Here is a 24,953-nt window from a genome sequence, read left to right on the forward strand (position 1 = left end):
TGCATAAAGATATAGGCAGCTCATCACTCGTCTCCAAACGCTGAAGCATCTATTACATCGTCCACACGTAGAATCATCCTCACAACTTGCGTGGCAAGCAAAAACTGCTGCTTCTTGGAAATTAGGGGATCGTAGACGTGCTGCGTTTTCATATCTGTGATGACATTAGTGACTTGTTCTAGTGTTTGTTCGTTTGCGATTGCGTTGACCATCACGATGACGCTCTGGCAAGTGGATGACATGTCTCGCTAGGAGACAATCACCCACCCATCCAGACTTGATATGACATATATGGCTCCCCATATTCTGCCATTTATCCTGCGGGTGCAGGCACTTTATGCCGAATCTCACGTTGATTGTCCACATGGTGGAACGGCCGGCAAAAAAAGTCTGAAAAAGACAACCTACCATTTTCTCCTTGTCCCAAACAGTCAATGCCCAATCTTGGGTTCTTTTCAGTTACTTGTCTGCTCTTAACATCTGCAAGAGTGTCAATCGGGGAAAGGCCAGAATTTTCAGCAAGTGCAAGAGGTATAGCATCTAGAGCGTTGGCAAAGGCACGCATGGCGTATTGCTCAATGCTGGGGATTTCATCGGCACGCTTCGAGACAGCGATGGAGGCACAAATTTCAGCGGCACCGCCGCCATAGACGACACGGTTGTCTCGAACAAGATTTCTAACGACGCAGATGGCATCATGGAGTGCTCTCTTTGCCTCGTCAATAATCTGATACAATGTTAGCCTTCTTGAATGCGTAATGGATCAATATCTTTGAGCAGCTTCTGGGGATAATTATGCAACATGTTTCTCATGAATTTGCGTGAAAACCGAAACAATGAATGTGCAGTAGCACATACCATGCCAGGTAAATTCAGTCTACCAGCGAGTTTACTGCCGGCAACTTTTCTGTTCTTTGAAATGAAGACACAAACTGACCATTTTGTTACTTCCCCTGACAAAGACTGTCACAGCCCTAGAATTGGCACATTCTTCAATGACCAACATCTTATCCCGCGTTGTTCCAAAGGTCAATTCTCTGACAATGCCGGCGCTTCCCAACTTTTCGGCAGACAGATCCTCAAAACGAGGGACAATTCGCCCATTGGTGGCGATAGCAATGAGTTCAATCTCAGGGCCACCTACCCATCGAACCGCAGGTAAGTTGTTCTGCATAAGAAGGTGGTTGGCTTCATCATCAAAACCCCATTGACAGATGACAAGGTTTGCACCAGTGTCTTTGACCCTAATTTCTTTATCAGAACATGCCCACAAAAAGGTGAGATCTGACTTGCTTCTTAATCATGTCCAAGAATTTCTCCTTTTCGTACTCTTTCAGCTTCTTAAACTCCTCCACACTCTCAATATCCAACTTGTGCTTGGTTTTCGGCCTAGGGGGTTCAAATGGACAAGTAAGAATAGCCATTTTGGCATCCTTGACTGTTGTTGGCATTTGAGGGTGTGACATGTCCTTGTCAACGACGACACCCTTGACAAGGGAAGTGTCCTCCAGAGAGCCACCAACTTTGCCGTCAACTTTGATGAGTTCAAAATCAACATCGCGACGAGCGAGGTCAGCAACAGAGAGAACAGAGTCAACAGCAATCTGAGCAAACTTATCATGGGCAATTGAAACGCTATTGCGTATTTAGTCAGTTTAATTCTTGAAGAATCGAGATGTCGACTCACATCTTGCTACCCAATGCAGTTTTGGCAGTCTTAAAGAGGTTTGAGGTGTCTTCCTTGCTGAACTCAATCTATGCTCGACAAAATTATTAGGGCATCGTTCACTTTGCATTAAGATACTTGCCTTGTCGGCAACATTATCCAATTCGGCAACAGCAATTTCACAAGCTTTCTCGTATCCATCAGCAATGCGGATTGGATGTATGCCTTTGTCGAGCAATGAAAGAGCTGAAGACAAGAGCGCGCCAGCTAGCACTATTACATGCTATGTTAGTTTCATCTACTATCCGAATCGATTGTATTTCGGCAGCAAATTTCAAGTACGCACCAACAACACCAGTTGTACCATCCCCAATCTCATCATCCTGGCTTTTGCTCACTTCCACAAGTAGCTTGGCGATTTGGTGTTCCACCTCCATTTGTCCCAGAATAGTGGCACCGTCGTTAGTGACTGTAATGTCTCCATCTGGGGATACGAGGATTTTATCAAGCCCACGGGGTCCAAGAGAAGTTTTGATAATTTGTGTCACTGTCCAGAAAGCATGAGATTATATCCTCAATGTGAAATCGCTGATGAAACAAGCGGACCTGATCTGGCAGCGAGGATATGAGACTATGCCTTGATGTCAGCCCTCTCCAACGGTGCTTGCCTTATGAAAACCATTCAAAACACACCCTGATAGCCTCTAATCCATGTGTTCTAACCTTTTTTCCTTGCTCGCTGAACGCTTGTCAACAATTTTCTTTGCACTCTCTGACTTGATGTGGGATTGCTTACCGAACTATAATAAAGGGACGTCCATTCTGACAATTCCTCAATGTTTATTCTTTTCTTTGTTATTTCAGACTTACTTCGTCTTGAGCATATACAGCCTGTCCAGGATTGATCTGATCCACCGACATTGTTATATATATATATATATATTTTGAATGAAAAAGATATTTTATAAAGTAAAATACGCGAATTTGGTGAACGACTATGGATTTCCATAGACCTCCACGTGTGGCAGCGAGCCTAATTGCATTGTCCGGACACTTAGAGAATAGGCGTGAGCTGGTGGAGGCGAAAGCTGGACTTGATGAATGTTGTTCAAGTTTCAACAAAAATAAAATTGAATAGTCTTTCATATTGCATAATCCTATCACCTAAACTCACAATTTATGTCTAACAGCAATTTAGATACATCTTCCAAGCAAATATGTCCTAGGCGAGAAGAGCATCATATGAGGATAACTTCAGGCGGGTCAATCTCCTCATACGTTTCTTTTGCCCTTTCCTTTCTTCGTGTATGTCGTTTTGTTGTGACTTTTGCGAATACTTTTTTATGTAATTTTGATAGTGCTAATACATTCATCAGAGCAACAATGGTGTTCCTCTCGTACTTCATACACTTCCGACACGGCCGTCTGCTGAGGAAAAGGGCAAAGTAAAAGTAAAAGAGAAAGTGAGACAAGAAGCAGATCAACCATCAAAAGCAAATCCAAAGCCCAAAGGCGTGTTATCAGCTTGTACTTCCACCATTCCTAAGCTTATATCTGTTGTGGAGATCATCAAACGTGAATACATCTTGGAACTTCGTAAAAATCAAAAGGCAGGGGGGAAAACAAGGAATAATGTTATACAGCAAAAAGGAATCTGGCAATACACTGAATCTGGATTGTGCAAAATTGCTCCTCATGAAGAGGAAAGTAAAGAAGAGGCGTTGATAAGGGTTCTTGGCGGAAACAGCAAGTGAGCATTACTCTGCTGTCGAATTTCTGAGAGGAAAAAAAGCTGATGGCGTCTTGGAAAGGCCAAAAATGAGACATCATCCGTATCTGAGTATAACACTACTGACCCGGCCTTCAACAGAACTTGAGGATAAAGGCATATCTTGCCAGTACATTTTGGCCAGACAAAAGTCAAGACGGAAAAAGAGAAAATTGGAACGAAATGGAGATGACTGTGAGGAAGGGCAAGATGAGCAACAAGAGGAAGATGAAGGCATGGAGGTTGATTCTATTCTCCAATCTCAATCTGATAACGTTCAAGCAATGACTCCATTATCCCAAATAATTAAAAGGCGTAAAAGTCCAGGTGAGGATCGAAATGGAAAAAAACGGCGGACTGAAGCAGTTTGATTAGTCTCATGGCGGGCATTGTAAAGGCGAACAAAACGTTATTTTTAGAATCGTGATGGCATTAAAGTCCTATGCTATGTACTGTATTGCTACACTTATGAAATTACTCGTTGTCATTCTACCAATAAAGTGTCTAATTGATTGGTTTGTCAGAAAGTTGCCGTCTCACAATTTTATCCTCTGACAACCCTAAATCTGGCTTTTTCCCGGGTAGCGTTATAACTGTTTTCTCTTCTCCATGTTCATCCTTTTCCAATTCCAATCCCTTTGCCCAAACTGTCGTAGGAAACTCAATATCAAATCGAACATACACATCCCCTCTCTTGCTTTTACCCCTAATTGGCATACCTTCGCCTGTGATAACCCATATACTACCAGGCTTGATTATCCTTTCGCCTCTTTTTGATGTCACGTGTATTCCTGATCCATCGAGATGGATGAAAAGAATACGGGAGAATCCAAGGAGAGCTTCAGAAAGACGGATAGAGAGGAGAATTTGGAGTGAGCCTGGAGAATGGGGTTGAGGGGAGAATGATGGATGAGGCTTGTGGCGAATGAGAAAGATCACATCTCCAGGTGGTATGCCAGGCTATCAAGGATATAGCTGTGAGAAGGCGTAACTTGCGAAAGACTCGAGACATACCTGCTCATCGCCTTCGCCTCTCAAAGCAATCCTCTCGCCATCTTCTGTACCTGGCTCGATCATAAACTCAATCCGTTTCTTTTCCTTTTGGACTTTGTTCCCTTTACATTTTTTGCACTTTTCCTTGTCACGGAGCTTGATCCCTTCGCCCTGGCATTCTGTACAGGAAGATTTGACTTTACCCACTAATCCAGGACCAATCTGGAACCAAAACCAAGAGTCAGATGTACATATAGGAACGCTAATGAGAACGACATACCATTCGATCAGTAAACACTATTCCCTCGCCTTTGCACTTTGAGCATTCTCTTGGCACAACTCCGCTTCTCGCTCCACTCCCCTCACAGGTTTTACATATTCGATCCCTCTCCAGATTCATCACCACCTTCTTACCTTTGAACACCTCCTCCAGAGAGATGTCATACGGTACTGTCGTATCTCTTCCCTTGCTGGGTTTCCTCCCTCCTGTTCCACGACCACCCATGGACCCACCAAAGAATCCACCTCCAAAATCATCAAATGGATCCCCTCCCATACCGCCGAACATGGACGCAAAGAGGTCTTCCATATCCATCTCTGAAGGCATACCTCCACCGCGAGGCGCACCTTCCGGGCCAAACTGATCGTATGTCGTTCGCTAGCAGTATACCACAATTAATGCTAGACGCAATAAAGGATAAAAGGACAAACGTCATTGGGGTTGGATAGTGTTTCGTACGCTTGGCCAATACGTTGAAAGGTTTCATGGGCTTCTGGACTATCAGGATTCTTTTGATGATTCATCAATAAAGCACCATACACTTGCATCTCGTTGAGGTCTCCTCAACAGACTAGAGGTACAAACCTTGTCCTGTTGCAATGATCAGCAAGGTGACCGAGATAATGGCTTGCGAACGTACTGGATGGTGTTGCATAGCCTTCTTTTTATATGCTTTTTTTATCTCAATCTCCGTAGCATCAACTGACACCCCAAGAATGTCATAGTAGCTTGTATCTACCACCATACCTGATAGTAGGTAGCTTGATAAGAGATGCTCAAAAAAAGATCAAAAATTGTCAAGCAAGAGAATTATCAAAATCAAAACCAAAAATCTTTTGACATGGAACCAAATGAAATGTTGTCACTGGGTATGATTGCCGACCTTTCAGTCAAAAAGCCACGTCACTCATGAGTTCATTTGAAATTGCGGATGTCCGCTTGTTGAATCACCGTAGGATAATGAATCCCGTATAGCCACGTGGCAATAGTGAAATATGGGGATCTACCAAGAAAAAGTCTTCAACTATTTAATTCAACTTTTTTTTCTTTCTTTTCTTTTACTTCTCTATTTCTTTTTCTAATATAAATCCTAATAAAAACCAAAATGAGCTTCATTGCTGGCAGAAATGTCCTTAGGTCGCAGGTAAGTATCCTATCAGCAAATACATAGCATCACTTGCTGACTATGTTTAGGTCAAGCCTTCTCTTGCCAGGTCGTTCACGTCTACTCATGCCGCATACGTGCCGTCTCTCAAGGACCGTATGGCTGAACTTATTCCTAAGGAAATTGAGAACGTGAAGGCTGTCCGTGCCGCTCATGGAAGCAAGCCTCTTGGCGAGACCACTGTTGATATGGCCTATGGAGGGATGCGTGGTATTAAGGGTCTCATCTGGGAAGGATCCGTCCTCGACCCCAACGAGGGAATTCGTTTCCGTGGATTGACTATCCCAGAGTGTCAGCAAAAACTCCCTACTGCGCCAGGTGGCTCTGAACCTTTGCCTGAGGGTCTTTTTTGGCTGCTTTTGACGGGTGAAGTTCCCACGGATGAGCAGGTCAAGGGTCTCTCTCAAGAGTGGGCTGCAAGGGCTACTATTCCCAAGTTTGTTGAAGAATTAATTGACCGATGCCCTAATACTCTTCACCCCATGACTCAGTTCTCTATCGCTGTTAATGCTGTGAGTTTCTTCTCGTTGTCTTTATGGGATTGTTTGGTTCATAAGTTGACAGCTTTTCAGCTTAACCACGACTCTGCCTTTGCCAAGGCTTATTCTAGCGGCGTCCACAAAAAGGAGTATTGGAAAACCACTTTTGACGACTCCATGGACCTTATTGCCAAACTTCCCAACATTGCGGGCCGTATCTTCCGAAACGTCTTTGGTGACGGCAAGCTTCCTCCCGTAGACCCCAACAAGGACTATTCTGCCAACCTAGCCTCCTTGCTTGGCTTTGGTGACAATGCCGACTTTGTTGAACTCATGAGGCTTTACATCTCTATTCACTCTGACCACGAAGGTGGTAATGTATCTGCCCACACTGGTCACCTTGTCGGCTCCGCTCTCTCTGACCCTTTCCTTGCTTTTGGCGCCTCCTTGAATGGCCTTGCTGGTCCTCTCCATGGTCTCGCCAATCAAGAAGTTCTTCGATGGGTCCAAAAGATGCGATCACAGATTGGTGAGGATGCTTCTGACGAGAAAGTTGCCGAGTACGTCTGGTCTACCCTCAAATCTGGCCAGGTCGTTCCCGGCTACGGTCACGCCGTTCTTAGGAAGACTGTATGTGAAATTGTTTCTATTCTGATTTTCCGCAGTCTAAAATCTTTTAGGATCCCCGATATACTGCTCAAAGAGAGTTTGCTCTCAAGCACCTCCCCAATGACCCTCTCTTCAAGCTCGTCGGCCAGATCTACAAGATTGTACCCAACATTCTCCTCGAAGCCGGCAAAGCCAAGAGTAAGCCATTGTTTACGCAGTGCAATTATGCTGATCTCATAATATAGACCCCTGGCCTAACGTCGATGCTCACTCTGGTGTTCTTCTTACCTATTATGGACTTCACCAACAAGACTTTTACACGGTCCTCTTTGGTGTTTCTAGAGCGTTTGGTGTTGTCTCTCAGCTTATTTGGGACCGAGCTCTTGGTGTACGTATCGTGACATGTTTAGTGTATACCACAATCTCTGATGAATCATGTAGATGCCTTTGGAGAGGCCCAAATCTTACTCTACCGAGCATATCAAGAAACTCTTTGAGGGCAAGTAAAAGATACTTAAACATTCTAGAGGGCAAGATTGTGGTCGTCATTCCGGAGATAACTGAGAAGAGTTGTGTAGCTCTAGAGAAGCGTAGGTTTGGCTGCTTGGGACTAAGCGTTGTTCTTTTGGATATGAAGGATATAGATTTTCTCATGTTCTCAAGTGCTTCTTGCATTTGTTCCCATTTGTTGCATGATAATCTATGTCGTACAAATACGAGTGATTGTCCAAACTAGGTAATAAGGATATCGCCTAAGCAGTCCCACTCTCTTCCAATCTCTCCCTCTCCACTATCGTCAAATATAAGAACTCTCAATCCTCCAAGAATGCCTAATCCTTCATCAAAGCTGAAAAATCTCCATTCCCACTCGACATATGTCTCCCAAAACTCTTTGTTTTTGTCGGGTTTCTCACCTGAAGGTGAGGGGATAGTACCGAGGGCTTCTACTTTAGCCTTGGGAGGATGAAATGATGGTATGAACATGGATGTTCCGAGATGATGTATATCTGTCTGAGGCTGAGGTCTTGTTTGCTGCTGAATTTGCTGAAATTGTATCTGCTGTTTTGGAGCAATGTCTGACCGGACATTCGGTGATGGTATAGATATTGAAGGTTTGTAGTTAGGATTAGACAACACAATAGGCGGAGGTGGCCATGTTACTTCCTCTTGTCCACCATATCTACCATCCACATTCGTCCCGACTGAATCCATAGGCCTAATCTTCGCTGAAGACAATCCCAAAAAACCAAGTCCATTCCTTTCTTTGGATCCTGGCATAGTTGCCCCTGGTGTGCTGGGCCTCATCAACGTACTTACAGCGGACTTGAGCTCGCTTCTTATGGGCGTCATAGGCCTACTTCCCATCCACTGATCTCTGTTACTGTCTTTTTCACGCTCACTACCGTCTTTAGTGGAACCTGGCGTAAGAGGGGAGAATGGTCGAGCAAGATTTGTATCTGTAAGAGAAGGGGAGCCGGGGGTAACAGACCAAGAAGGTGAAGATAGGGACATATGAGGCAGAGATAATGGCAGTAGGGGCGAGGAGGTGAATGGCGTCAAATATTGGATACCAAATTTGGGCAAGAAGGGCGGAGAAGTGGGATTTTGGATAGGGCGACTAGAACGGATGGCAAGACGTAGTTTCAAGGTAAACTCCTCCTCTACAGAAACAGTACCGGGGTTTGAAAGCACTAGATCATATTCCCATGCTTCCTTCTCCTTTTTCTCTACAGATGAATCTAGTGGTAATTGAGGTATAGAACTTACCAAACCTCTTGCTGGAGTGGTAGGCCGCGAAGAAGGCGATTTTCCTGGAAGTGAAGGTGCAACTGTTGAGCCAATTGTTGGATAGATTTTAACGGAAGTAGGAGAGGGCGCGGATAGAGGTGCTCGACGGTTGAGCATAGACGTTAAGAGTTTTCCCGGGGTATGGTAGGGCCCCGAGATCCACTCCAAAGCCAGTTTCCCTAGAGGAAGGATGGTACCGGGAGCGTAAGCAGGAGGAAACATCGATTGGTTTTCACTCTTTTGTCGAGGAACAGGCGAGAGAATAAACAGATATTGCCTCGTACCTCCCACACTCAACTCGCGAACGATTTCTTGGCCAATCTTACCAACCTCCAGGCCTTGGACTGGCTCAAGCCCTATATTCAGTATACGCATAGCTTCCGAAGAGGTATTTTGCATGAATACTTCAAGATAGATATTTTCTCGAAGATTAACGTTGAGGAGGGCGTTGGGATGAACAGGTGTTTGGATACGAGTCTTGATGCCCAGAGGTGTTACGACCTGATACATTTCCCTCATCAGTCTTTAACATTCACCAACATTCATTTTGACGCACATTGAATTTGAAGAACCTTTGAAAAGTCCTCCGCCCATCAAGTGTCTCCCAAGCAACACTACATACAATGACGCCCAGTCCTAGATCCTTCATCTCTCCTTCCACACCCAACTCTATACTTTCCCCCCAAGGCAACTCTGGCAACTGTTCGTTTACTGGCGAGGAATTTGACTTGTCTTCTGGAAGCTCTGGTAGATTATCAGGAAGCATGTCTCTACCGTGTACAATCTCTCCGAGCCTATATCTCCCTGTAGGCATCTGTATCTCTACCATCATCTTGACACCTAAAACTGCATGTTGTTGACGGTGTATATTTTCCAGAGCAACTCGAAGTTTTAACCTGGAACCTAGAGAAATTATTCCTAACGGCGGCGGATAATTGGGTGTTGGTGAAAATGCGAAGCCTTGAGGAGGTGGTGCTGCTGGAAGAGGAGAGTCAGGTAAGTGATGGAATAGAGGGTCAGTTTGGGATGGAATGAGAGTTGTAGGAGTAAGCTCGAGGCTGCGATAGTTGTAAGCTTACGGTCTTGACTTTAATTTCAAAGCAAACTGACATATTGAGAGCTAATGGGACGATCTCCATGTTTTATTGAGAATAAAAAGAAGTGTAAATAAAAGAAAGTAGTCAAGCCATTATAAAACAAAATCAGCGATTGACCTCCACCTCGTCGTTTTAAAAGTCACTACTACAGGTGTAGAGTGTTACAGGAGTGGTTATAAATTCGACTGCCTTGGTTATTCACAATAAAGCAAGGTAAAAGCACTTGGACATTTGCATAAACTCCAACAAATTAATGTACACTTTTGTCCTCACTAACCATGTCTCAGAGAGATCTCTGTAGTATCCAATGTCACTAGTGTACAACTTTTCCAACTCTTCATTTCAACAGTCTACCCTCTAAGCATGGCTTTGGCAACCTCTCTGCTTTGCAAAGCTAGGATGTCCAGCGCCCTTTCAATGTCACTTGACGATTTGCCTTCGATTTGCACTGCTTCTGATGACCCAGACTCGGGAACGTTCAACTCGCCCTCAGCAGTCAACATTGCATTTGACCCATCAATAAATTGTTGTCTGATAAGAGCTTCCAGCGCTACAATGCGGATTTTGTCGCTTTGCTGACTCTAAACTGAATGTCAATATGTCAACCCAAAGAGACAAGAGACTTACAAGTAAAAGGTCTTTGATGATCATTTCTTGATCCATGCATTGCTTCATAACTGATTGGAGTTGAGCTGACTCTGCTTCTAAACGCTTCATGTGTTCCTCGCGACGGCGACGGAAAGCTTGTTGTGCGCGCTTGTTTTGTTCAGCACGTGAGAATTTGGCATCCCTATACAACTCTCGTCAGTCTGATGAGATAACACAAGATGAGAACTTACATTGTATAATCAGCTAAAGGCTTGCCATGAGATTCCTGAGTCACACTATTGGCCAAGGTGGGGTCTATAGCAGGTCCTTGACCATCTTGACTCTGCGGCACATTGCTCTGCGTGTCGGGCTCGTCCACATGCTGGGTTTGGGTCACCATCCGACTCAGCTCTTGAAGAGAGCTCATATCATGCCCTGAAACACCGTCCAGTGGTTGCGGATTGCCTTCAGCCCTTTGCTGTGAAGGCGAAGCGGACACTGGATGGATGATTCCGCCATCTGATTTCCGAGTTCGGCGCCGCTTTCCCGTCCCAACGTCCTTGTCCATATCCGCCCATCCAGCACGCTCATGAGGCTGCTTCCTCCTCTTGCCACCCATCTCACCGCGGTCTCCATAGTCGACAGATGTCGCGATAGATACGTGATCGACGGGAGCGGGTAGTGAAGGAACCGCTGGAGAATGAAATGTGGAAAGTGCATTGGTAGCTAACCGAGAGAGGGAAGCTGGAATGGGGACTGTAGGATTCGGAGGGGATGCAGATCTTGTTAATGAGTGTCCACGATATGGCGACCCGCGGTGAGCTGGCAACGGCACCAGTCCACCCGTTCCATCTCTATCAGCGTCGTGGGTGTATTCGTTGTGCTGGAGATACTCCATCAACCCATGGTTCTCTACATCGTCTCTCTCAGAGTGGCTGTATAGGAGAGAAGCAATGGAATTGGCAGCGGCGTGCGCCGCCTGGGTTTGCGTTGGGTGTTGTGATGAGGGATTCATTGCAGAAAGTTGAAAATGTAAACAATTTATAATTATGTAATTTAGAAAACTAGATAAAATACGTAAACAAAATGCGGCATTAGGAATTACGTATGAACGTGGCAGTGGCACATTCCGACACGGATATCGCCGCCAGATCAGTTTAAAATCACGTGATTTTATCATGATTTATATCATCAAAACGAAAAAAAAAACAAAAAAAAAATGATGAAATTATCAACTTCTTTTACCTAGGATGACCACTGATACTGTCAGTGATTTAATAATAACCTCACCAGGCCCATTCGAAGGCCCCGAAAAGCTTCTCGAAATATGGTTTGCTCCATCAGTAGAAGCTCTGCCCCCGGCAACAGAGCCCAGTTTGGCTGCTGGCCTTAAGACACGATCTGCTGGGAAGAGCAAGTTGAAAGGACTTAGAACGGTGCCACGAGAGGTATGGGAAGAAATGCTCGATATTGTTAAATGCAAAGTCTTGAGTATGGTGGAAGGAGATGACTTGGATGCGTATTTGTTGAGGTAAGCCTACATGCTTAGTATCGCAACAGCCAGAGCTTTGGTGTACTCAGTGGCTGTATACGACTAGCGAGTCTTCACTATTTGTTGCTCCTCATCTCCTCATTCTCAAGACTTGTGGTACCACACTCAATTTGCTCGGCCTTTACAGAGTCATTGAGATCGCTCGTCAGTACTGTGGATTCAATAATGTCTGGAGATGCTTTTATTCTCGCAAGTCTTTCTATTTTCCCGAACGGCAACAAGGTCCTCATCGAGACTGGAGAGACGAGATACGCTTCTTGGATAATGTGTTCGGTGAGCAAGACACGGCTGGCTTTTGAATACTCAAACTGAAAATGGCTGAGCAGGTACTGCTGGAGCAGCCTATACTGTCGGCCCTATGAACAGAGACCACTGGCTTCTCTACCTTACCACGCCCAACTCTCAACCAATTATTCCCAATGCTCCTCCCAAATCAATCACCTCTCCTTCTTCCCCTCTCACCTTACCCAAACCTATGATGCTTCTCTGCGCACCCGACTACCAAGACACCACTTTGGAAATTCTCATGACCCATCTATCTTCCGAGGCTCGTGCTCCATTCTTTCATAATTGTGAAACGAGTTCCTCTTCTTCTACATCTGGACATGATTTAGGGAAAGCCATCTCTACCAAGCTTGGTATTGACAAGCTTTTCCCTCAAGAAGACGCTGTTTTAGACTCTTTTGGCTTTGATCCATGCGGATACTCGGCCAACGCTGTGATTGGAACAGGTATGCCCACGCCCTCTGGGGATAAGCCCGGAGGTGGGTACTTCACTATTCACGTCACGCCAGAAGAGGGATGGTCTTATGCTTCCTTTGAATGCAATGTGCCACTTCCCAGTTCTTCGTCCAGTTCTGCCACCACTCAACGACCAACCTTGCAAAAGCTTATCCGTAATGTCGTCGACATCTTTCAGCCTTCTCGCCTTTCTATAACTCTCTTTGTTTCCACGTCTAGTGGTTCATGTCCAGCCTCAGAAACAGAGATCAAGGTTTGGAATTCTTTTGGGACAGATTTGTTAGGCAAGGAGTTTGCGAGAAAGGACCGAATTGGTTATGAATTTGATGGATACGATTTGGTGTTTGCTTGTTTTGAGAAGAAAGCTTGGGTGGAACCTCAGATTGCGAAAGACGCTATCGGAGAATGACGTTCTTCATGGGTGAAGGTAGTGTGCGTATGGCGTGAACAGGCAAGGAATGGGGTATTATATGACAAAGACAAGGACATTGCATATAGAGTTCTTGAACGAAAAATCACTCGATATGAAAGCAGCTGCGTAATTTTTCCAGAGCATGTCTTCACCTGCATGATTCTTTCAATTGAAGTGGATCCGTAACGCAGGTTACACTTGTGAATTTGCTGACCAGCATAGGCGCAACAATGCCCTCCTTCATATGAATCAAACTACTTATCGACTATCATCAAGTGTTTATCAGCTCGTTCGATAACGTAATATGACGAGAAAAGCCTACAAATGGCAATGCCTCAGATCTTTTAATCCCTTTAAGCCTTTTTCTTCTCATATATTTCACGTTCATCGCAACCATTATGGAAAGCGAGAATTACGAAAACCCTGCGACACCCGGTCTCCAGTTGACTGGCCATACAAGGAAGCGGTGCTTTAGCCGAGGATATATTGCTGTACTTATTCTCAGACTACTTCGCTCATCTATCAGCACATTGCACAAGGCAGACAAAAAGCGAAACCTACAACATTAATCCCGCTGTTGCACAGAATGGTACATATCTCCTACATTAATTGAGCACGTTTGTACATCATGTTCATTTTTGTTAATCTGGGCCCTTCACTCTCTTTGCAACTGAATTTCGACATCACACTTCGTGCGCTGTATAAGGAGAAATGATGTCGTAGCAATGCTGGACCTTGGGCATTGACGGCAATGGTCGAGCAAGAATCAAAGAGTCCTTATCGTCTAGTATTATAAGAGTATTGCCAAATAACACTTGTTTAAAAGCGTATGCTAGTATAGGGATCGTCAAAGCAACTGAGCGTCGCCCTAGCAATCAGGCGCCATCTTCGATCCACGATTTTGATGAATATCAACAAGATATTTCAGCATATGTTCAAAAAAAGAGATCATCAGGCATAATAGCTGCCTAGTAAATTTGATCAAAGTTGTTGAGCTATTCGAGGGCATTGAGCTGTTTGAGTTGTCAGAACTGCAAGACAGTTTTTCACCAAAATCGTGATGGACTGTTGAATACCGATGGGCTTCCCGTCCTATATGGTCAATAGCTTGATTTAGCTGTTTGACGTCTGTACTCTTCTTGGACCAGTTCATTGCCGTAGAATCAAGGCTGTCATACAATGTAGAGCATGGCTTCTCATCTCAATCAGAGCTTAAATAATTCAGTTCTCTAGTCTCGTTGTTTTCGTCATAACTGGCAACATTCCTATACCCATGCAATGTCAGACCTACATTCATTCTACCAATGCCAGAAAGTACACGATATGAGCACCTGTATATCTTCAGATGATGATCAAGTCCATCTTATACCTTTTTGTACGTCTTGTCTCATTCTTGTATGAAATTGATACTTGTCTGGGGTACATCTGTATGATGCTGCTCATTGCTTAGTCGGATTGATTAATTTTATCGCTTTTTTCTGGACATGACTCACTTCAAAAAACTAGCCACTTGTGTATCTAGCACAAAGTGACGTCTATCAAAAACGCGCCACTCCTCTGAAACGCCGCGGAGATAATTTTCACATCAAACAGCACAGACCTCCCATTGTTCAACATATCGTCTAGGACCACGTTTTTTCTTTCCTTTTTTTTCTCTTCACATTATTTTTAAAAACGGCATACAGAGTGACCTTTTGGGAAACTCTGCCTCTGCCGAAACAACCAATAGACCCGCTAGAGACTTCTCTCCTGAGAACATTGAACCGGGCGCGCAACGTCAACAGATCAGCTTTCACCAGCTTGATTCGTTTCGCAACGCTTGCACAATCCGGTTACAAGCATAGGGAGAAGAAGCAGACGAAGAGTGGATACGCCTAGACGGAAATAAGAATCGTCGCTGGTCACATAGGCAACATTTGTGGTGCTCTGTTAGGTAAGCATTTATTCAATGCTGTGTGCAAAATTGTGCTCAGTAATTTTTGTGTGCTAATTTCGCCCTTTTGCCACCCAACCTTGTACATCATATTCACTATCCACTTACAACCGTCTTGTATCTTTCCTTCAATTCAACTATCATAATTGGCTTCTATCTTGCGACAGCCGGTACCTCTTCTATCAAAATCTGGTCCGCTTTTCTGCAACTTCGGTGACTTTTTTTTACGGATTCATCAAGTCGAGCGCAGCGCAGTTATATCTCGTTGCACACCTTAATTGGTGTTTTTTGCTCCTTGCTCCACACAATCCAACAACCAAATTTGTCGACATCCTCATCAACTTGGGGACTCGTCAATTATTAATTCCTGTGAACGGCACATTTAATTGATGACATCATATCAAACCATTCATTCTAGTGTGCACGAAACCTTTGTCACTCCCATCAAGTCTTTATACCCACCTTCTATCATTTCAGTACAACTTTTTCCTTCAGGAGAAGTAGTACATCGGCCTTCGGGTCGTTCGGGTGTTCTACCCTCTTCCGACAGCATGCCCTATATTTACGACAAGTCCTTCGGGCAACGTGTCAAAAAAGAGATGGAAATGCCAAAATTGTTGAATGCTCATCTCTGGCACGATGTCGGTGAGAATGGGCAAAATTTCGATAAACAGATCAGAGGGATGAGTGTTGACGAGCATGGGAGAAAGAATTCGCATTTTGGATTTAACAGTCTTAGCAGTCGTTCATATGCTGCCAATGACTGGAGCAAGCAGGCAGTCATGAAATCCCTTGACACTGGATCATACTGTCCTGCTGCTAACAAGTCCTCACAACAACAGTTTGCTCAAGCTCCTCAGCGTAAAGCCTACCGCTTCGAGAGTGAAACTTTTCCGGAACCAGTTGGCTACACAAAACAACCTTCTGTATGGTCGCCCCCCCGCTCAAATGGTCCGATATGGGGAACTTTTGAGCCCAATCCTTATTGCGCCCCTGTTGTCCCTCCAAGATATGTTCAACTTCCAGAACATCCCATTACTCCCCACGACACCTATCGATACCCCAATAGTCATCACGAACACATCTATGTAGCCCCGGTAGCACCTGCTATTCGAGAGCCTGACGTTGACACGGTCAACGCCGCTTTCTCTGCCTGGTACGCTCAACAGGTGATTCAATTTTTGGTCGTTCCTGGCCAGTTGAGACAAGCTACTGGTGGTGCATCAGATGAAAAGTGGGGTGCTGCTGGCCGGGAAATAGATTCTTGGTCGAGGGTTGGTCGAGTCCCTCTTGACGCTGCGAACAACTGGGGCAGGATGGGAATGATTCAAACCACTTTTCCTGCTATCAGTATGTCTTCTCGACGACCCAATTTTGAGCAACACGACCCTTGGAATGTTGAGTGGGCTCATGCTCGCAAACCTTCAGCCACTTTTACTAGTTTTATTCTTGACATGATTCAAAGGATGACCATCAGTCCATCTGCACTTGTTGCTGCTGTGTGGTATCTTGCTGGATTGGGTCTGCATGAAGGTGATGGCGTTAAAGGCGCCAAGTTGCGAAAGTTCCTCAGGGAGCATGTGTCTTGCGAGCCCGAAGCAGTCGAAAAGAGAGTTGCCATGTTGGGTTTGATTTTGGCAGGTAAATGGTTGGATGACAACTCGTTCTTGACTAAGTCATGGTAAGTTATCAGCAGCAAATACTTTACATATCACTAATCGCTCTATAGGTGCGAAGTTACTGCCATTTCTACCAAGCAGATCGATACTATGGAACGCCTTGCTCTCGTAGACTTCAACTTTTCCCTCTATGTCCCTGTTTTTGCATGGGTTGACCATGTTAATCAGCTTTTTACCGCCCTTGACGACAAACCTTTAAAAGATGATACAGATTCTGTCGTTCATTTCATCATTGAGAAGATGACGAAGGAAGCCCGCGAGGTCGAACTTAACGATCCAGCCCAAAAGGCTATTCAACATAATGTGGAGCGCCGAGTATCCTCTGGCGAGCTTCCTGCCGCAGCTGACCAGTTAACTAACCGTGATTGGTTGAACTGGTCTCGTTCTTATGCCCATGACCAAAAGTTAATCAATACTTCCGAAGATGACGTTGAACTCGAGCGCGCAGAAAGAAATGTTGAGATGTTGTTGAATGAGGATATGAACGAGGTTGAGGACTTTATGGATGAGGATGAAGAAGAGGAATTTCTGGATTATGACGGGGCTAAGAGATGGTTGCCCTCCGCTGCAGAAATGAAGCGATCCGCATCTAATTTTAGTCATTGCTCTGAGTCGTTTGGAGCATATGCGTGGGTTTCAAAGTAATTTCGACATTTGTCGTCCGGCTGGCCGGCCACTTCTGGCCTTTTATGAAAAGGATATTTTGACTCACCTCTTATAATCTTACTGCACAAGTCTCTGCAAAAGAAATGAAAAAAGACGATACTGCGTATGCATGTCTTAGACACAATCCGTTTGAGACGGAGACTATTCAGACTCAAAAAGAATGAAGCTGGGAAGCAAGGCTATCGCTGGTAGTGTCCCCATTCTCTTTATATTGTCTTTAGTCAAGAACGGTTTATTCGTCCCATAGTAATAGTGAATGGCACTGACATTAGCTATCCTATGTCTCATCGCATGCATTACATTATGTATTCAACTGTAATGCCATATCCTAATGTCTGATTAGAAACTAGCCAAGTGGTCATTAGACTCTGAGGTTTTAAAAACGGCCAAAGGTCTTATCTTTTTACGTAGAGTCTGATTCATTCCAATTCATCTCCACAACTACAGCCATCTAAATCCGGCGTTGCTTTCTCCCTCCATGTCATATACGTATTCCAGCAGCTCTTTACCAACTACTCTCGGGCTGAAAAAGTTACTGGCAGACTCATGGCTGCTGATGACTAAGTATACTCAACAAACATCTCTAACTCTTCCAGCTTCTTCAACTTTCCGTCCAAAGGGTTCCCCCTTGGAGACTGAAGAAACATCTCGTCGCGTGCTTTTTCATTTTATTTAAAAAAAAGAGTTTTAAATGGTTCAACTTGTCTTTATCACGCCATTATTCGCAGTACCATTCTGTATTCAGCATTTCTCAATAAAAGTCATTCTAGTCTGTTTACCATTAAGAATTCGCTGTTATGGCGACATGCAAAGTCATTTCTTGCTACCCATTTCTACTCGTAACGTATGTATATATACGACGAGCTTTCAAGTCTCTTTTTTGAAAATACCAATCACTCAACATCATGGCACTCACTGCTCTTGTGTCGCAAAGGATCATTAAAACACATTCACCGTCTAGCCACCCAGTCTCGTCCAACTACATTCAGACGCTCAATTCTCCTGATTCAGATATCGTTCCCTCCATCCTCTACGATCCTAACCCCTCTATCCCATCCAGAGGCCGTACCCACTCGAGGACGTATGAATGGTATGAGGCTTACCAAAAGAAACGAGAGAAGCGCAAGTCTTCAGGCTCGTCCAACTCTGAAGCCAGCAGCGGAGTGAGAGAGAGAGATTCTCGCAGTGATCCTCTGGCCGACGTTGATGCTCAGACAGTCAGCATCCACCACAGACTTCCAGCCGTTGACGCTGAGATCTCTTCTGACCCCATCCTCTACCTCCCTCCGCTATTGTCGCCATTGCCAAAACGTGCTGAAGAGGACCATAGAAAAGGTAGTGAGCCGGACGACGCCCTCAAGTCTGATATTCGGATTCGAGTGGCCGAGGTGGACAAGAGACTGGGCATGAAGGAAGAGGATGAGCAGATGGATCCGTTGAAGGATTTTGATACCCGTCTGCCTCATATCGACCCAGCCTCGCTCGCTTTGCATCAAGCACTTCATCATTTTCAGCCACTGACAAATGCTTATCCGTCTACTCCCTATGATCAAGCATTCAACTGGTCTGGTCTTGTAAGTCCATTCTTATCTTCGCTTGTAGAGCTAATCCGGTTTGGCTTAGTCTTTGCCATTATCGACAAAGAGAGAATGGTACTGCGTCGTCTTTAGGTCTCGCAGAAAGCCCCAGTCTACTACTCTTTCTCTGTACAAGGCTGATCGAGAAGCGCACGAAGAGGCTGTCAAGAACGGAGGGCTGATTATGTATTGGTACGGAGTACCCGACGAGACAGGGCTGAATCTAGCGACTTGTATTTGGCAAAGGTTGGTGTTGCAGAGACTTGTGCTTGACGAGATAAAACATTAACTCAAGGTAATAGTCGACGGCATGCTATCAAGGCCATATCTGGGCCAAAACACATGTTTGCTATGAAGCAAACTGAAGGCGCGTACGAAACGTATAGCTTGGAGAGATGGGTCTTGAGCAAAGAACGTGGAAGCAGAGGCGTCAAATTGCGTCCATGGCAAGGTGGAGATGTGGGATGGTAGTAAGCTGCAAGAAGAAGATAGATACAAGGGAAGAGAGCGCTGCGCTTGTATCAGTCATTTTGTATAATATCAATGCTAAAATCGCATCAGTCCTTGTACAAGGGTAAACGTAAATGGTAACTCAGGAAAATGTTCGTCGCCAAGGGCGAATTGAGCATGTTAATAGTGCATTGGAGCCAGGAGATCGTCGCACACCACGTAAGATATGCCCAAAAAAGAAACTAAAAAAATTGAATGCTATACGAAAAATATGTTCATCCAGCATCTACTTTCAAACGGCGTATCATTTCTACTCGCCAACTATGACATGTCCAACGTCTTACACATCTTGTTTTTCAGTACTTCGAAGCGTGAACGTGACAAGGGGATTCAGAGGTTGGACAATCATAGTCTAGGAGTGAAATGTCAGCCCGGATATACAAATGTTTGAAGAAAACCATACTTGATAGTTTGTTTTAGGAAATTCTGGTACCGCAAGCTTGAGGGTGTAGTTCCTCACAATGTAGACGAAAATGGTAGAGAGTTGAGTGTATGCAAATTGTTCACCAACACATCTGTGTCTTCCAGCGCCAAATGGCTGGTATGGACTCTCGGTACCCTTGCTGATAGTACCGAAGCCATAGTCCACTTGTTCAGCCTTGGTGTATTGGGTGACAGCAGCGGCGCCAACACCGTTTTCGTCGAGCCATCGATTAGGATTCCAGACAGAAGCGTCTTGCCAAATACGAGGGTCCATAGCAGAAACACCAGGAGCAGCCATGATATAGTAACCCTTAGGGATCACATACTGACCATTGGCAGAAGGAGCAGAGAGACTTGGAGGGACGGGAATGTCGCAGAGGACTTTTCGGTAGATGGAATGGATAGGAGTGTGCTAGCAGGGTGGGTGTTAGTTAGCATAAATTATGGGATAAAGTAGTCTCTTCCTCACCATTCGGAGGGTTTCTCGGATCACGGCATCCATAAGAGGCAATTCCTTGAGATCCTCGTATTTGTAGTCACGGAAGGTGCCATCGGGATTTCCAAGTTTAGCTTTTTGTTCTTGATAGAGCGCCTCGCTACAGTAGCATGAGCAACCTCTTCAGTACAGGAACAACAACACGAACACAATGTCTGGACGATCAGCAAAATGAAGAAGGGCCCAAGAAGAGGTAGCGGAAGAAGTGTGTTGACCAGCCATGAGAAGAGCGATCATGATGTGTGCAATATCACGATCTGTAAGCCGAGCGCCATTACGGTACTTGCACTCTTGAAGGCAGGCAATCATATCATGGTCAAACTGAATTTAACAGCTGTCAGGTTCAAGAATTGTATCTTATAAACACCAACTCACGTCGATTCCCCCTTTTCTCCTGTTTTCTATGATTCTAAGGTAAAAGTTACTCATAGCTTTCTGAGCCAGGTCTCTTCTCCTGTAGCTGGGAAGCGGGAGATTGGGAAACATAAAGTTGAGAGGGGTGAAACCACCATCCAAATCCTCGAATTGCTTTGCAAAGTCACCACTCAAAGATTCACGGACTTCCCTGCCTTGAAGGGTCCTAGAAGCAGTGAGAATGATGAGCTCAGACATGATTTTTTGTAGATCAAAAGTGCCAGAAGGCTTTGAAGCAGTGATTTTCAATTCCTTTTGAAAGAATTCCTCACATTCGTCCGTAAACATAGGTGGGTAAGACTGAAGCGCTTCGGTGGTAAGACCAGACTTGATCTATAATCTTGTTAGCTCTTCCGCCAATGTTGCGGCCCGTTGAATTTCTCACAAATTTCTTCTGTTGCATGAGCATTTCGTTGGGACAATCGTACACAACGCCTTTGCCAAAGACTGGGGTAGTAAGATGCTACGTTGAGCCGTGAGAAGTCTTTTCATCAAACACTCGCATCTACTCACAGTATAGGCATCTTCAGCAGAGACCTGGGATACTTTGCCGCCTAGCGAAAGGTTGTTACCCTTTGGTCCAAGGGCGACTGCAATCCTTCGGCCCATAAGAATGAATGTAAAGAGGTCTCCATACTGTCAACCAAGGTCAGCGCTGCGATCATTTTGACTCTACACACGAGAATCTTCACGGATAAAACCCATTCACCTTTTCGCGACACTCGAATAGAAACTTGTAAGGGTCTTTGCCATAATAAGCAGCTGAGCCAAACCATGGAATGTAATGAAAGACGACAGGAGGCAAATCTTTTCGACATGGAAGATACTGACATTGTCCGAGTCAGATACAAGAGACTTTTGATGAGCCGCTATCACAATCAACAGCCAGATACTCACAAGCTGCTGAAAGACATTCAAACCAATGATGATTGCTGGTATACCAATGACCAAGGTCAAGATTTTGAAAGCGAGTGGCAGCTCAGTGTACCATTCTGGTATATATTCACCAGCTTGATAAATCAACTGCTGTACTTGTGGTATAATTGACGACATGGCTGAGAAACCTTCAAAAAAGAAGATGGAGTAGAAGAAAAAAAGGTAAAAGATTAAATAGTAGAAAAATATGATTTAAGGAAAAAAAAACAAGACAAAAATATGGGACGACACTTTCAGGGTCTAAAAAGCCCCCCGCGTCCGGCTTTTTGCATGGAAAAAATAAAAAGATAATTATAGAAACAGAGCCATACATAGTCTACAAAATGCTGCACTGTACGTAGATAAAGATACCCAAAAAGACTGCTGCTTGAGCCGTGTAATAAACAAGCTTCAAGCGTTAAAAACGATGGAAACAAACCCACTCAATCCAAAAATACAATTAAAACCATTTCTTTGCAATGCTCAAGATCTACTTTTATTTTTGAAGCCTACTTTTTCTCTTCTTTGATTCGTGCTTTCGCCCTCACTTTTCCTCTTCCTTTTGTGCCGCTTCTCCGTCTCCTATTCGTGTCGTGGTCGTTGCGAGGCTCACCATGGTGTTCAGGACCTTTTTGCAAGGTCCCGGATGTCGATGGTAGTGGCACAACATATCTTGGGTCGGTATAGTATCCTGGAGGAGGCCCTAGCATCGCACCTGGTGGTGAAGGATGTGGCATGGTATCCATTGGCATAGGCGCATATCCTGGTGGTATATAATGGAAAGATCCATGAGAAGGGTGCATTTTCTGATGTATCATATCAGGATGATGAGCATGTGACATTGTTTGATGGTGTTGTAGATGTGGGTATTGTTGAGAATGAGGATGTTGGCCAAATGGATGCTGTTGTTGAGGGTGCTGAGGTATCGGCTGATGTGGCATCACGGGATGCTGGATAGGGGGCGGATGGTGTGACGAGGCTACAGGGTATCCTGAACTGGGCTCTGTAGCGGCATTGGGATCGCCGACATGACCAACTTGGTGAACTTTTGCATGGCGCTTGAGGTTCGACTGCACCGAGAAACGGCGCCCACATCCTGGCACTTGACAGATGTATGGTCTTTCGCCGGTATCTAGAACATGTTGGTATACATCGTCAACGCAAAGATCAACTTACGGCTGTATGTATGAATCTTTAACGAGCTTGGTCTCGAAAAAGTCTTGGCACAAAAAGTGCAGGTATACTTTGGTCCGCCAACGACAGAACCTTTATCAGGACTTTCTTCCCTTTCCTCGTCACCCTCTTCATCAATGTCGACGTCTTTTGCCTTGCTCTCCTCCTCGGCTGCCGCCACCCTTGTTGCCGATTCAGCCAACACCTCCATTCCACGCATGCCGGGGTCCACATTTTCAGACTCGGATTCGTCGTCATCCTCACGCTTGGATGACGACCTCTTCATTCCGCGAAGAGAAAAAGACCGTTCTACAGTGGGTTCCGAGTGGATACTGAGATCGGCGGTAGCAGAAGCTATCGACTCGGCAGATTCTCTTCTTGTTTGCCACGCGGGCGAAGTGGGTGCATCGTCTTTGGCGACTTGAGGTGCAGGATGAAGCTTTTGGGAAACGGGCAGAGGCTCCAAAGACAACTTTTCCACATTGACACCCTTGGAGCCCTCCATAGGAGAATTATATTTGCCCTCTCTCATTGCTATACTGTCTCCACTCTTTGCCATGATGATTTCTGTCAACGACGAGCGACGCGGCCCCGGCTGGGAAGGCGCTGAGCCATCAGGCGTCAGAGGCTGAGCGACCGAGTCTTGTCGCGGTCTATCGAGAAAAGTAGATGTGGGATATGGGATATTGAGAGTAGGTATAGAGAAAGATTCGGTGTCTGGGATAATTAAAGGCTTCAAGGCCGAGTGCCGCTCCGACGGTGTGACCCGGATGGATGGTTTTCTGTCACTAGACCTCTGCATTGTCGACGAGAGCTCCGCAAACTGTCTCGACAGCTGTCCTCCCACGAGGCTACCACTTCTCGAGCCCGGACTGGGCCGTCTCGGTGACAGGACCTCTCCCGACAAAGAGCCACGGCTCATCGCCGCAGACACACTAGCCGAAGGAGCCTGCGGCGGGAACCTACTCTTCATCGGTGGCCCAAAAGGAAAAGTCGAGGGCCCTGAGCTCGGCGAAATGGAAGGAAGAGACGCGTTCCTGCTCTGCGTCTGGCATATCAACCGCACCGACTCTTCCGCATCGCGCAGCGGAGGCCCATCCGAGCGTCGCCGTTTGGGATCATGCTCGTCAACCAAGGCTTGTGTATCCGACGCACTGGGCCGTTGCGATGACACAAAGAGATTTCTCTCAAATTCCGGCGCCCACCAACCCGAAACTGTCATCTCTGACACAGAATAAGTCAGAGAGGGAAACCTTGACGTGCGTGTCGACGACGGAGACGTTGCCGGTGAGTTCGCCACGAGCGAGGGAAGCGACGGCGAATGAAACAACGACGATGTTGATTGCGGACGATCTGACCCATCAGCACAACCCCACATGCCGAAACTCACCTGCCACATTCAGCAAAGACTCGATCCCCGGCAGATTCATCCCTTCCGTCTCATGCACACTCGCTTTCCGTTCCTCCGTCCGCTCCTTCGTCCGCCGCAGACCTAGCTCGCCATCATCCTCATGTGCACGCGCCATCTTTCCAACCGACGTGTTGCTCGAATGCTCCACCGACGTGTCCAACGACCTGACTCCCAGACGCGACGACACGCTATTCGTCGGCGAAACAAATAGAGGCGATCGTGGCGGGTGTCCCAACTGACGCGACGACAGCGCGTCGGCAGCCACCATACTGAATCCGACGTGCGAGTGACGAGGCGTTGCGTTTGCTGAATTGACACGACTGCTTAGTTTGCCGGGCGTGACGGATGCGCTGTCACTTTGCGAGCTGCTGCATCGTTTTGCAAGAAGCCGTCCCAACAGGATGAAAAGTAAACATGGAAAGAGATGCCAAATGGATGGCGAAAACACCGCCGAAAGGAATCGCCGCGGTGACAACGAGCGAGGCGGGGCGTGGCGGAGTATTTTAAAAAAAAGCGCCAAGGGGATGTGTGAAACACAGTGGCATTTCCAACGGAGGAATTGTCCCGAACAGCCGAATTTCCGCGACGCCACCGAGATGCAGGCCACAATTACCGTGG

At 45.6% G+C, this 24,953-nt stretch overlaps 11 protein-coding genes across 11 annotated transcripts; 5 read left to right on the top strand and 6 right to left on the bottom strand.

The window, feature by feature from the left end:
* Positions 1-23: 23 nt before the first annotated feature.
* On the bottom strand, positions 24-2,587 carry L203_103348 (T-complex protein 1 subunit epsilon; the record flags this gene model as incomplete). Its single annotated transcript, XM_066212750.1, has 11 exons — positions 24-154; positions 409-727; positions 938-1,244; positions 1,294-1,635; positions 1,688-1,755; positions 1,809-1,939; positions 2,013-2,213; positions 2,273-2,297; positions 2,360-2,405; positions 2,463-2,488; positions 2,537-2,587. The coding sequence occupies 11 exons, from the start codon at positions 2,585-2,587 to the stop codon at positions 24-26; spliced, it is 1,647 nt and encodes a 548-aa protein (XP_066068847.1).
* Positions 2,588-2,845: 258 nt separating this feature from the next.
* On the top strand, positions 2,846-3,805 carry L203_103349 (uncharacterized protein; the record flags this gene model as incomplete). Its single annotated transcript, XM_066212751.1, has 3 exons — positions 2,846-2,971; positions 3,043-3,416; positions 3,478-3,805. The coding sequence occupies 3 exons, from the start codon at positions 2,846-2,848 to the stop codon at positions 3,803-3,805; spliced, it is 828 nt and encodes a 275-aa protein (XP_066068848.1).
* Positions 3,806-3,938: 133 nt separating this feature from the next.
* L203_103350 (uncharacterized protein) lies at positions 3,939-5,452 on the bottom strand (the record flags this gene model as incomplete). Its single annotated transcript, XM_066212752.1, has 6 exons — positions 3,939-4,394; positions 4,449-4,649; positions 4,708-5,085; positions 5,139-5,216; positions 5,293-5,298; positions 5,348-5,452. The coding sequence occupies 6 exons, from the start codon at positions 5,450-5,452 to the stop codon at positions 3,939-3,941; spliced, it is 1,224 nt and encodes a 407-aa protein (XP_066068849.1).
* A 360-nt stretch (positions 5,453-5,812) lies between these two features.
* On the top strand, positions 5,813-7,467 carry L203_103351 (citrate (Si)-synthase, eukaryotic; the record flags this gene model as incomplete). The annotated part of the gene is made up of 6 exons (XM_066212753.1): positions 5,813-5,851; positions 5,902-6,384; positions 6,445-6,981; positions 7,032-7,158; positions 7,206-7,348; positions 7,402-7,467. 6 exons carry the CDS (start codon positions 5,813-5,815, stop codon positions 7,465-7,467), a joined length of 1,395 nt encoding a protein of 464 aa, XP_066068850.1.
* Positions 7,468-7,692: 225 nt separating this feature from the next.
* Positions 7,693-9,887, bottom strand: L203_103352 (uncharacterized protein; the record flags this gene model as incomplete). The annotated part of the gene is made up of 3 exons (XM_066212754.1): positions 7,693-9,249; positions 9,305-9,806; positions 9,859-9,887. The coding sequence occupies 3 exons, from the start codon at positions 9,885-9,887 to the stop codon at positions 7,693-7,695; spliced, it is 2,088 nt and encodes a 695-aa protein (XP_066068851.1).
* A 308-nt stretch (positions 9,888-10,195) lies between these two features.
* On the bottom strand, positions 10,196-11,448 carry L203_103353 (uncharacterized protein; the record flags this gene model as incomplete). Its single annotated transcript, XM_066212755.1, has 3 exons — positions 10,196-10,426; positions 10,473-10,635; positions 10,685-11,448. 3 exons carry the CDS (start codon positions 11,446-11,448, stop codon positions 10,196-10,198), a joined length of 1,158 nt encoding a protein of 385 aa, XP_066068852.1.
* A 235-nt stretch (positions 11,449-11,683) lies between these two features.
* L203_103354 (S-adenosylmethionine decarboxylase proenzyme) lies at positions 11,684-13,135 on the top strand (the record flags this gene model as incomplete). The annotated part of the gene is made up of 3 exons (XM_066212756.1): positions 11,684-11,964; positions 12,032-12,258; positions 12,312-13,135. The coding sequence occupies 3 exons, from the start codon at positions 11,684-11,686 to the stop codon at positions 13,133-13,135; spliced, it is 1,332 nt and encodes a 443-aa protein (XP_066068853.1).
* Positions 13,136-14,416: 1,281 nt separating this feature from the next.
* Positions 14,417-17,395, top strand: L203_103355 (uncharacterized protein; the record flags this gene model as incomplete). Its single annotated transcript, XM_066212757.1, has 5 exons — positions 14,417-14,513; positions 15,048-15,071; positions 15,239-15,284; positions 15,490-16,752; positions 16,801-17,395. 5 exons carry the CDS (start codon positions 14,417-14,419, stop codon positions 17,393-17,395), a joined length of 2,025 nt encoding a protein of 674 aa, XP_066068854.1.
* Positions 17,396-18,321: 926 nt separating this feature from the next.
* Positions 18,322-19,464, top strand: L203_103356 (uncharacterized protein; the record flags this gene model as incomplete). Its single annotated transcript, XM_066212758.1, has 3 exons — positions 18,322-18,990; positions 19,040-19,239; positions 19,296-19,464. The coding sequence occupies 3 exons, from the start codon at positions 18,322-18,324 to the stop codon at positions 19,462-19,464; spliced, it is 1,038 nt and encodes a 345-aa protein (XP_066068855.1).
* Positions 19,465-19,783: 319 nt separating this feature from the next.
* L203_103357 (uncharacterized protein) lies at positions 19,784-21,889 on the bottom strand (the record flags this gene model as incomplete). Its single annotated transcript, XM_066212759.1, has 9 exons — positions 19,784-19,855; positions 19,907-20,338; positions 20,396-20,522; positions 20,571-20,743; positions 20,798-21,169; positions 21,222-21,299; positions 21,350-21,472; positions 21,546-21,662; positions 21,734-21,889. 9 exons carry the CDS (start codon positions 21,887-21,889, stop codon positions 19,784-19,786), a joined length of 1,650 nt encoding a protein of 549 aa, XP_066068856.1.
* Positions 21,890-22,260: 371 nt separating this feature from the next.
* Positions 22,261-24,603, bottom strand: L203_103358 (uncharacterized protein; the record flags this gene model as incomplete). Its single annotated transcript, XM_066212760.1, has 4 exons — positions 22,261-22,883; positions 22,928-24,078; positions 24,134-24,277; positions 24,335-24,603. The coding sequence occupies 4 exons, from the start codon at positions 24,601-24,603 to the stop codon at positions 22,261-22,263; spliced, it is 2,187 nt and encodes a 728-aa protein (XP_066068857.1).
* Between the last annotated feature and the right edge of the window lie 350 nt (positions 24,604-24,953).

Source organism: Cryptococcus depauperatus, chromosome 4 (genome assembly GCF_001720195.1).
Source record: "Cryptococcus depauperatus CBS 7841 chromosome 4, complete sequence".
NCBI lineage: Eukaryota > Fungi > Basidiomycota > Tremellomycetes > Tremellales > Cryptococcaceae > Cryptococcus > Cryptococcus depauperatus.